The sequence below is a fragment of the Rhinatrema bivittatum genome, chromosome 12, assembly GCF_901001135.1.
Source record: "Rhinatrema bivittatum chromosome 12, aRhiBiv1.1, whole genome shotgun sequence".
In the NCBI taxonomy this organism is placed as follows: Eukaryota; Metazoa; Chordata; class Amphibia; order Gymnophiona; family Rhinatrematidae; genus Rhinatrema; species Rhinatrema bivittatum.
Window position 1 is genome coordinate 87,407,211 of NC_042626.1, and position 12,662 is coordinate 87,419,872.

At 41.6% G+C, this 12,662-nt stretch overlaps 1 protein-coding gene across 1 annotated transcript in view; it reads right to left on the reverse strand.

Annotated features, from left to right (window-relative positions):
- Positions 1–11,231, reverse strand: part of SNF8 (SNF8 subunit of ESCRT-II) — a 126,191-nt gene extending 114,960 nt beyond the window's left edge. The window contains 1 exon segment of the mRNA XM_029574009.1: positions 11,075–11,231. Coding sequence (XP_029429869.1) covers positions 11,075–11,128 — 54 coding nt within the window. The 5' untranslated portion in view covers positions 11,129–11,231.
- Positions 11,232–12,662: the final 1,431 nt, after the last annotated feature.

Consider the following 12,662-nt stretch of genomic DNA (forward strand, 5'->3'; position numbering starts at 1 on the left):
CATCTGCTGGACGGGGAACATAACCCACCGTCTGGACTGATCCTGGTACGTACAGGGAAGAGATCACTATGCCAAAAAGATCCATGACCACCAATTTAATCCCAAAACCTTAATTGCATATGTCTCAGAACTGATACAACCCAACCCCCAACACACCTCACCAAGAAGACTCCTCCAGAACTTGCCAACTACTTCAACGACAAAATTACTAAAATAATCGCCACCAACCCACACACCAACCAGCCTCCACCTAACTCAGCACATCTCACCACACCATCCTGGACCCAATTTGAAACAGTTGCCTCAACCGAAGTAGAATCGATACTTCACAAATTAAACCCAGCTGCACCCCCCCCCCCCCCCCCAATCGACCCCATTCCTATAAAACTTCTAAAGCAAATCCCAAACATCATAGCCAGACCCATAGCAGACATAGTTAATATATCACTTGAAAAGGCACTTTCCCTGACTCCCTCAAGTGTGCCAGCATCAAACCAATCCTCAAAAAACCACAACTCGACAAAGCCGATCCATCTCCAACCTTCCCTTCATTGCCAAGATCCTTGAAAAAAATTGTCAACCGTCAACACTCAGCACACCTGGAAAATCACAACTTCCAATCCCCATCCCAACATGGATTTAGAAAACACTTTAACACCGAAACACTCCTCCTTTCCCTCACAGACCAGGACCGCAACCAATCCTACCTCCCCATCCTACTTGACATCTCTGCCGCCTTTGACACAGTCAACCATGAAACCTAACTGAACAGACTAAGTGACATCGGCCTAGGCAACACCACACTCAACCGGTTCAAATCATACCTAACAAACCGTTCATACAAAGTCAGACTTAACTCCGCTGAATCCAAACAAATCCCTCTTATGCATGGTGTACCTCAAGGTTCATCCCTCTTCTCCACCTTCTTCAATGTCTACATCCTCCCCCTATGCATGCTTCTAACCGGATTAAACCTAACCTTCTTCCTATACGCAGACGACGTTCAGATTCTACTCCCCATAAAAGAAACCATCACAAACACACTAAAAACCTGGGACAACCACCTCCTGAAGATAACACAACTACTATCTCAAATATCCCTCAACAAAACCAAAATACTTCACATTAACAACAAGACAAAATCATCTCTTAAAGACAACTCAGCACCTGCAATAGACGACAGAATATCCTCCTCAGCCAGAGATCTCTGTGTACTCATTGACAATGAACTCAACATGAAGAATCATATAAGCTCAATAATAAAGGATGGATTCTTCAAACTGCAAATCCTCAAAAAAACCAAACACTTCTCTACGCCCAAGACTACAGAACAGAACTCCAAGCACTGCTGGTCTCCGAACTTGACTATTGTAATGCCCTGCTCCTGGGCCTCCCATCCACTCTCAAACACCAAACATCTCACCAATCCTCAAAAACCTGCACTGGCTACCCATCCCACAAAGAATTCAATACAAAGTTCTATCACTCATACACAAAGCACTATACACTAAAAAATTTGACTGGCTGATCCCTGCCCTTCACTTTCAATCCTCCCAGAGAACACTCTGATCCACTAACACTGGACTCATTCCTATTCCATCACCAAGAATGGTCCACCTGACCTCAACAAGGGAACGATCCCTAACCGTGGCAGGTCCAACACTCTGGAATAGCCCACCACCTCAACTCAGGCTCAACCCCACAACCCAATCATTCAAAAAGAACCTAAAAACATGGCTCTTCCAAAAAACATATCCTCCTACTACCACCCACCACATGAACATGGGCTCTTCCCCACACACCTCCCCACCGCCCTCCCTCAACACACACATCAGATCCGCATAATCACATATGATCAACCCCAAAAACCCAATCTTTTACTACACTTGAAGCAAAGTTTTTAACTATTTTCTCTACCTCTAATTTGTTTCAGAATGACTCCCCACAGACCAACTGTTACACATGCTACAAAGTTTCAATGCAAAATGTTACAAAGTTCAATGTAAAATGTCACAATGTTCCACTGTAAAACAAGAAGTCTACTCTAACAGACTCCTCTGTTACATTGTAAACCGGTGTGATATGCCCGATGAACATCGGTATAGAAAAACAAAAATAAAGCGGCTGCTGAATATCTGGTTATACTCAGCAGCTGCTAAATAGCCAGATAAGTCACTTATCTGGCTATCTTTTAAGCTGGCTAGAAAATGAGTAGGCAGATCAAGTGGCACTACTTATCCTGTTAACTTAACTAAATAAGTAGCAATATTCTTTCTTAGACAGTTAAGTTAACTGGATAAGTTAGACCTGCTGTAGGGCAAGTTTAACTTAGATGAATGTAACTTATCCAACTAAGTAGTGACATCTATGTGGATATTCAGCAGCATAGCTGTGCCACTGAATATATCATGTAACTTAGCCATATAAGTTATATCCAGCTAAGTTACATACCTGGATAAAACTTTAAATACTGGGCCCTACATTTTTTGAAGACTGTGATGCCATTTATCTAACCAACATCCAAAGATAACTAGCGAGCATAAGCTTTAGACATCAAATATGTCTCCTTCTTCATATGTCTGTAGAATGTATCTAAAAAAGCACTAATTTTATAGATACCTTCAAGTGGATACAGCTTCAGGGTTCAGCAGCAACAGAAGAGGTAAGCCAGAAAAATTATTTATACAGCAGAATACAAACAGCTAAGCATGCTTTACAATAAGTTATTTCAAAACTATTTATTGAAGCATATCAAACATGATTTGATCCCAAAAAAGAAAACTTCAACACACATTCATAGAATTAGATTATGAAGTAGGTAAGGATCAAAAGGCCCATCCAGTCTGTCCAAGTTCATTCCTGTTGCTATGCTATAGGCCCCTAGTTGATATCTGGCTTTCCCCTCACTTCTTTGCAACTATAGAACCTGTGTGTTATCTCAGACGTTTTGGCAGTTTTATTTTACAAAAAAAAAAACAAAACACACTTATTTTCACCTTATTATCTCTTGAATCATTCAACCTACAGCAACCAAACTTTTAGGGATAGGTAGCTATTTATAAAACCTAAAAAATTGTATAATGTTTTCCCAGAAAAATTATAGGCCGATTCAATAAAAGGTGTGGGAGCACCCGCTCTCCTGACGGGCATCCAGACACCTCTCTTCTGGCCGCGCAATTCTCTAATTAAGTGAGGCTGGGCGCTAATAAGGAGGCGCTAGGGACAATAGTGCACCCCTAGCACCTCCTTATTAGTGGAAGAGGCGGCTGTCAGCGGATCCAATAACCAACGCTTAATTTTACCAGCGGTTTTCGAACCTGCTGACATCCATGGGTTAGAAAAACAGACGCCGGCAAAACTGAGCATCCGTTTTTCTTTTTTTTTTTTTCTTTTTCTTTATTTTCAAATTTTTTTCAAAATAGATAGTTAAATCTTGACATCTATGGAATATCGAACTATAAAAAAGAAAAAATAAATTTACTGTCATACAAAGAAAATAGAAGCAATTGTTCTGAGACCTCCATTGGGGGCGCTGTACAACAAATGAAAATACAAAAGGAAATATGACCAGAAAAACATTATAATTCCACTGTTTCATGAGCACTATCATTGATATTAAGAAGAAATAGATATGGGACTCTCTCTATTTTGCAGAAACCCCTCTAACTGATTGGGTTCGAAAAACATACTTATTGGTACCCAATTTAACTAAACATTTACATGGATAATACAGCAGAAATGTAGCACCAATATCTAACACTCGCTGTATTTTTTGTAAAAAGGCTTTCCATCTCGTCTGGGTGGTTTTTGCTAAATCAGGAAAAATAGCAAGCTGTTGGCCATTTTCTGGGGTTCGAAAAAACATTTTCATAGTCCAAATTCTATCAGTCTCCAGGGCAAATACAACCAAAAGAGTAGCACAACCCACGATATCAATCTGTGAATCGTTAAGTAAAGCTGTTAAATTATTTAATGCATTAGATTGTATAGGAGGATTACTTAAGGGTTCATTACCTAAAGGTTCAACAGGTCTAGAGAAATATAAAAAGCCTTAGTAATAGTGGGAATAGTAGTCTGTGAAACCTTAAGTACTTCCACATAAAATTTCCTAAGCATCTCCATAGGTGAAATAATGGAGGACTTAGGAAAATATAATATCCTCAGATTCAATCTCCTTGAATTATTTTCTAAAGCTTCTAACCTACGCCGATTTATTTCTTGCCCTTTAATCAAAGCTATATCACATTTTCCTAATGTTTCACATTGTTTTTCCAGTTTTATAATACGTTCTATATTATTCTTAATGTTTTCATCATGCCCCATGACTTGAGGTTGAATAGAACCAATAGCCTTAGAAAAACTTTAAATTTTGGTCCCAAGAGATATTTCTAGTCCCTTAATAGCAGTCCACAACATTTCCATAGTAATCTGTGTTGGTGTCTCAGGCAAACTAGGAAGAACACCAGAAGAAGGTATCACTGAGGAATTAAAAATTTGTGTCCTTACCAAAGATTCCAAAAGAACAGGTTCTCCCACCTCAGGAAGAGTCTGTGCAACACTATTAGGTTGTATGTGATTCTCCTGTGATCCTGTTGAATACACAGATTCCAACTTCGGTGTTAAACGAGTATCAGGGCTAAGGGAGGTGGAAATCCCTGATATAGAGGGCACCATGGCCCCCAATGCTGGGTGAGGCATCCCTGAAGGAGTAAAGCCTGTTGCTCACTTAATGTTCATTGTAAACTGAGGTGATGTTTGCCAACGAGCCGCGGTATATAAAAGTAAATAAATAAATACTTGGATTTTCAGAAGGCGTTTGAAAAAGTTCCTCATGAGAGGCTTCTAGGAAAAGTAAAAAGTCATGGGATAGGTGGCAATGTCCTTTAATGGATTACAAACTGGCTAAAAGACAGGAAACAGAGAGTAGGATTAAATGGACAATTTTCTCAGTGGAAGGGAATGGGCAGTGGAGTGCCTCAGGGATCTGTATTGGGACCCTTGCTTTTCAATATATTTATAAATGATCTGGAAAGAAATACGACGAGTGAGGTAATCAAATTTGCAGATGATACAAAATTGTTCAGAGTAGTTAAATCACAAGCAGATTGTGATAAATTGCAGGAAGACCTTGTGAGACTGGAAAATTGGGCATCCAAATGGCAGATGAAATTTAATGTGGATAAGTGCAAGGTGATGCATATAGGGAAAAATAACCCATACTATAATTACACAATGTTGGGTTCCATATTAGGTGCTACAACCCAAGAAAGAGATAAAGGTGTCATAGTGGATAACACATTGAAATCGTCGGTGCAGTGTGCTGCGGTAGTCAAAAAAAGCAAAGAGAATGTTGGGAATTATTAGAAAGGGAATGGTGAATAAAACGGAAAATGTCATAATGCCTCTGTATCACTTCATGGTGAGACCGCACCTTGAATACTGTGTACAATTCTGGTCGCCGCATCTCAAAAAAGATATAATTGCAATGGAGAAGGTACAGAGAAGGGTGACCAAAATGATAAAGGGAATGGAACAGCTCCCCTATGAGGAGAGACTAAAGAGGTTAGGACTTTTCAGCTTGGAGAAGAGACGGCTGAGGGGGGGATATGATAGAGGTGTTTAAAATCATGAGAGGTCTAGAACTGGTAGATGTGAATCAGTTATTTACACTTTCGGATAATAGACTAGGGGGCACTCCATGAAGTTAGCATGTGGCACATTTAAAACTAATCGGAGAAAGATCTTTTTCACTCAACGCACAATTAAACTCTGGAATTTGTTGCCAGAGGATGTAGTTAGTGCAGTTAGTATAGCTGTGTTTAAAAAAGGATTGGATAAGTTCTTGGAGGAGAAGTCCTTTACCTGCTATTAATTAAGTTGACTTAGAAAATAGCCACTGCTATTACTAGCAATGGTAACATGGAATAGACTTAGTTTTTGGGTACTTGTCAGGTTCTTATGGCCTGGATTGGCCTCTGTTGGAAACAAGATGCTGAGCTTGATGGACCCTTGGTCTGACCCACTATGGCATGTTCTTAGCTGTAGAAAGATGTCTATCGTCGACTGGGATACGGAAGACAAAGGAACTGTAGGGTTGGAGGGGGGCAGTCATACAGTCCCTTTCCTCTTCTTCCCCATGCGATAACAGGTTAATGCCAAGAAGAAAGCTAGAGGAGAGAGAGGACCTACTCGAAGGAGGCTTTGAGTTGGCAGCCACAGCGATCAGATGTTCAGGTTTTTCTAAATTAAACAAAGCCATGCGCCCCTGGCGATGTGGCGGCTGCCTGCTGCTGCAGGGCCATTTAAAAGGCCCTTCTGAAGCTCCAGGCTGATGATGTCAGAGTCGGGATCAGGCTGCCCAGGCTGGGGCTCCGTCGAAGCTGATTTCACTTCTCTCCCAGTCAGGAGTCAGAGCCTCCGCTCACCTCTCTCTCTCTCCCAGCCCCCCGAGCGTCCATTTTTCTAACCCACTGAACTGTGAGCAGATATTTTTAAATTTGTTTTTGTATTTTGTTTTGGGGGGTTTTTTTTGTTATTTTAGGTTCCTCCAACTTAATATTGCTAGGATATTAAGTCAGAGGGGCTACAGAAAAGCAGTATTTTCTGCTTTTCTGTACACTTTCCTGGGTTGCTTAGAACTTATAGCCTGCCCTTGGGCGACTAATAGGCTCATCAACATGCATTTGCATGTGATGAGCGTTATTAGTTTCGGGGGGGGGGGGGGGGGGGGGGTTGACCACGCATTTTCCACTCGCTATTAGCCCTTACAGTATAATGGGTAATAAGAGCACGTGTAAAACACATGGCCAAACGGGGACTAAACAGTGCGCTCGGCTGAGCACAGCATTCTGAATCAGCCTGTTAAAATTACCAGCACTCGCTAAAAAGTAGCAATACATTATTATTATAATAGATGATACTGACATCTTGTGACCACTGTGAGCACTGCTGCCTACACAGGTAAATGGATAACGCAAGTTCCCAAGAAATCCCAGGGCTGTGAGAAAAAATGCCTCATAAGAATTGCTCTAATATCCCTTTCTTCCTCATTTAATTCCACTAGGAGGTTGTTCTGTACATTTACCACCTTTTCTATAGCGAAATACTTTCTGAATCCAGGCTGTCTCAGAGATCCAGGTATGCTCAGGCCCTTCCAGCTTTTGAGGACTTTAGTCCAATAAAAATGTGCATAAAACAAGTTGTGAAACTTCCCAAATGCCAACAGATTAAGTACCTAAACACGAGGCCCCCTTTGAGCTTGAGGTCCAGGCCAAATGGCCCTCATGACTCCCCTTTAATTGGCCCTTCCCAAGTCAACTCCCACAGAATCTCACACTGTGACCTCTTATTCTAGATCAGGGGTAGGCAACTCCAATCCTTAAGTGCCACAAACACGTCTGGTTTTCAGGATATCCACAATGAAAATGCATATACTGCCTCCACTGTATGCAAATATGTCTCATGCATATTCACTATGTATGTCCCGAAAACCAAACCTATTTGTGCATTCCAGGACCAGAGCTGCCTACCCCTGCTCTACAGCATTCTTTTCTCTGAAAAAGATTTGCTTCTCCATCACCCTTTTCATGAAGAAGCATTTTCTGATGTTGCTCCCGAGTCTACTTTCTTGGAGGCTCATCTTGTTCAACAGTGTTCTTTCAGATAAAGTTAGCTTCTTGTCCATTATTTACACCCTTTCAGGTATATGAATGTCTCTACTATATCCTCATATCTCTTCTCTATGGTATACATTGGAATAGCCAACTGTAGTCCTCAAGAGCCAGAAACAGGTGTAGTTTTCAGGATATCCATACTGAATATGCATGGAATAAATTTATATAAAATGGAGGCAATGCATTCAAATCTCTCTCATTCATATTCAGTGGGATATCCTGAAAACCAGACCTGTTTCTGGCTCTAGCGGACTGGAATTGTGCAGTTCTGATATATACACTCAGATCTTTAGGCCTCATCTCAAACAGCATCAGTGTAAACTCTACCTCTCTCTGGACTGCCTCCATTCTGTCTACATCTTTTTAGAGTTAATACTGCACAATGATGAGATCTCACCAACATATGGTAACATAGCAAATGATGGCAGATAAAAACCAAAATGGCCCATCCAGATGTTTAGGGTTCTAACTGCTGCTTTGTGCAGGTTATGCCCATGCAGAAATGTCACACCAAAAGTTACCAAAAGATAACCCGTTTCTTCACTTCTATCCTCTAGCTATTATAGATCCTCTTTGCTTACCCCACACCCTTTTGAATTCTGTTACTGTTCTTGTCTTCACCACCTCCTCCAGAGGCCATTCCATGCATCACTACCCTTTCCACGAAAAATTATTTCCTGATGTTACTAAATATACTCCCTTGGCATTTCATAATCATGTCCTCTTGCTCAGCTTTCCTTCCATCAGAAAAGCTTTGATTCTTTTATATCTATTAATATCTTTCAGGTATTTCAGTCTGTATCATTTCCCACCATCTTTCTTCTCCTCTATGGAATATGTATTTAGATCCTCCAGTCACATCTCATATACCTTTTGCTGCAGACCTCACACCATTTTGGTTGCCTTTATCTGGATCATTCCTATTTTATCTCTATCCTTTTTTAGATATAGTCTCCAGTACTGAACACAATACTACAGGTGAAACTTCACCAATAACTTTCACATGATTCTTATCACCTCCTTTTTCCTATGGAGCAGTCCTGCATCACTCTGAGCTGATACGCCACCTTGTCCCATTACGTTGCTTCCTTCAGCTCATCAGACACTATCACCTACAACTCTTTTGGATTGCTAAACCCTAAATAACCAACACTGCACTTTTTGGCTTTGCAGCTCAGCTAGGAAACCTTTGACCACTCCTTGAGCTTTCCCAGATCACTTCTCATTCTCTCTACTGCTTCAGAGGCATCCACACTGTTGCAGATCTTAGTGTTATACGCAAAAAAAAAAAAATTTCCTTTAACTCCTCTGCATAAGAACATGCCATACTAGGTCAGACCAAGGGTCCATCAAGCCCAGCATCCTGTTTCCAACAGTGGCCAATCCAGGCCATAAGAACCTGGCAAGTACCCAAACACTAAGTCTATTCCATGTAACCATTGCTAGTAATAGCAGTGGCTATTTTCTAAGTCAACTTAATTAATAGCAGGTAAAGGACTTCTCCTCCAAGAACTTATCCAATCCTTTTTTAAACACAGCTATACTAACTGCACTAACCACATCCTCTGGCAACAAATTCCAGAGTTTAATTGTGCCTTGAGTGAAGAACAACTTTCTCCGATTAGTTTTAAATGTGCCACATGCTAACTTCATGGAGTGCCCCCTAGTCTATTATCTGAAAGACTAAATAACTGATTCACATCTACCTGTTCTAGACCTCTCATGATTTTAAACACCTCTATCATATCCCCCCTCAGCCGTCTCTTCTCCAAGCTTGAAAAGTCCTAACCTCTTTAGTCTTTCCTCATAGGGGAGCTGTTCCATTCCCCTTATCATTTTGGTAGCCCTTCTCTCTACTTTCTCCACAGCAATTATATCTTTTTTGAGATGCGGTGACCAGAATTGTACACAGTATTCAAGGTGGGGTCTCACCATGGAAAGATACAGGGGCATTATGACATTTTCTGTTTTATTCACCATTCCCTTCCTAATAATTCCCAACATTCTGTTTGCTTTTTTGACTGCCACAGCACACTGAACCGACAATTTCAATGTGTTATCCACTATGACGCCTAGATCTCTATCTTGGGTGGTAGCACCTAATATGGAACCTAATATTGTGTAACTATAGCAGGGTTTATTTTTCCCTATATACATCACCTTGCACTTATCCACATTAAATTTCATCTACCATTTCGATGCCCAATTTTCCAGTCTCACAAGGTCTTCCTGCAATTTATCACAATCTGCTTGTGATTTAACTACTCTGAACACCAGGCGTCGCGTGTGGGAAGCCAGATAACATCAAGGGGCACCCTGCAGCACTTCTCACCCCACAGTCATGGGAGTGGAAGTGAAGGAAACAGCTTGATCTTCACCTGGAACTGGAAAGAAGCAGCGATGTAAGTGCTGCGATCATTAGACCCGCCCCCCCCCCATGACATCACTAACATCGGACAGTTAAGACAGCCTCAACACCAGGTGTCATGCCACAAAGGGGCTCTCCCCTTTGTGCACATGTAAAAATTTATTTTTATGTTTCCTTTGTTAATTAAGCTGTTTCATTGTATTCGACTATGGAATTTTTTCCTGCTTTTTCTGTTTCACTGTAAACCGGCATGATTTGCATTTAATGCAAAAATGTCAGTATATAAAAGTTAAAAATAAATAAATAACAATTTTGTATCATCTGCAAATTTGATTACCTCACACGTAGTATTTCTTTCCAGATCATTTATAAATATATTGAAAAGTCAGGGTCCCAATACAGATCCCTGAGGCACTCCACTGCCCACTCCCTTCCACTGAGAAAGATACTTAACAGAAATACCCCAGGATTTATTTATTTTTTATTTAAGAGTTTTTATATACCGTCATTAAGTTATTTACCATACTTCTGCTCATTTTTTCTGTCATCAGCGTGCATTCCGTTTACCATACACTCTCTGTCTCTTGCTCAACCAGTTTCTAACCCAGTTCACCACCTTGGAGTTCTCCTCCCTGCAGGTGGCTCATATTATTAATCAGTCTCTTATGTGAGATAGAACCTAAAGCTTTGCTGAAATCAAGTGCATGTCTTTTATGTATTGTCTAGTCACAGAAATAGATCATATTTGTCTGACATGATCTCACGCTGGTAAAGCCGCACTGCCTCCGATCCTGCAACACCCGTCAGATGCAAGCTACTTCACTGTTCTTTCTTTCAATGGCGTTTCCACTGATTTACACAGCAGTAAGGTCATACTTAGGGGCCTGCAGTGTCCCAGCAATTCCTATCATTTGTCCGGAGCCACACTTCCCTATCCCGAAGACTTCGTGTTGTCTGCGGGACTCACATACAGCCTGACACAATTGTTTCTAGGGTGTTCCATTTTCTCAGGGATTTTTGTTTTAACTCTCACCTCCGCTAACTTCTTTTTGGCTATAGCGCCTGCTCCTACTCCGCGCCGGTGCATCTCCGCGGCGCCAGCAGCGAACCCGGAAGTGCGCCCTGAGGTTGAAGCGCTGGAGAGTGATGTTTGACGTACGGCCTGGCGCACTGTATCGTCTACAACAGGGGTGGAGCGGTTTCAGCAGCTACTTCATCTAAGCCGGGGTAGGGGAATAAAAATGAGCTCTTGGTGATTTTATGTGTGATTCTCATGGGATTATTATAAAATGGATCATTGTACAAACAGCGCTGCTCACTTCCATTGAATAATACTATTTCCAGGGCCAGCGGGCACTGTCATTGTTAAGGCTATTGTGTTAGCTCCCGCCTAATTGGCTACTTCTCCCTGGCCCCCTTCGTATGAGAAAATGGCTTTTTTTTTTTTGTTTGTGTTTAGCGGGTTGGGCTAGTTTGGGGCTGGGCAGATGGGCAGTCGAGCGAGTGTCAACAATCCCACCCTTCTAGCTGAAACAGAGTGATGACTCGTCTGCGTAGCAGCCAATCACAGGCTGCCGGAATAGCAGAGCGACAGGGTGGATGCAGCTTGCGGAACTTGGTAGTGGGAGAGCGTTTTCACTTTAGGGCGCCTAAAACCATTTATTTCTTTTTAACGAATGAAGCGCAGATCTGGAAGGTAAGTTTCTTTATAGGTTGCTCTTGTGCTGGTATCACTGATATTTTCCAGCAAGCAGCACAACTAAATTTAACACACTCCATTACTCCAGGCAGGAGGTGTTTCATAGAGAAAGTATGGTGGAAACGAAAGTGGTATCAAGTCTAAATCTGAATAGTAGAAGTCTTCCCTTCTTGAATACAGCCATCATTGGGGCGGATGCAGTACGGTGCGCAGCAGCCAGTGCACGGCTTAACACACGATTGGACGCGCATCCATAACTGCCGACGCAATACGCGAATTAGCGCGTTCAAAACACTGCATAGCTAATAGCACTCATCACATGTAAATTCCATGTAGATGAGGCTATTAGCAAATCCCTGCGATGCAAATAATTTCCTGCACTGGCAATGCTGCAGATTTTATGCCAGCCTGGGGCTAGGGTAAAGGTATGCCACACTCAAGGGCGCATTGACAAAAAAAAAGAAAAATCTTGCTTTTTGTGATTCCTCCTAATAGTATTGTAGCAATACTAAGAAGGAGGAACCAAATAAAGCAGATTTAGTATTAAAAAAAAAAAGTCTGGCCGCCCAGTAGACACACACAATACACGGTCCAGACTGTAGATTGCATCCGTTTTCCCAACCCACTTGACAGCCACCTCTCCTGCACCCAATGCGGACGAGGTGCTAAGCACGCATACATTTTCCCTATTGCCTCCTTTTTTGCGGCGACCCCTAATTTAAATATTGCATCGCGCGCCCAAGAGAGGTGGCTGGACATGCGTTAGGAAAATGGCCGCTCAACACTTGAGTGCCTGTTTAATGCACACAAATAGTGTATTGGCCCCCTTATGAGGTGTCTGATTTCTGGGTTTTATTCTTCATAAAAAAATGTGGTTACAAAAATTGAGTATTAAATGTTAGTATCTAGGGGTCACAGTTTT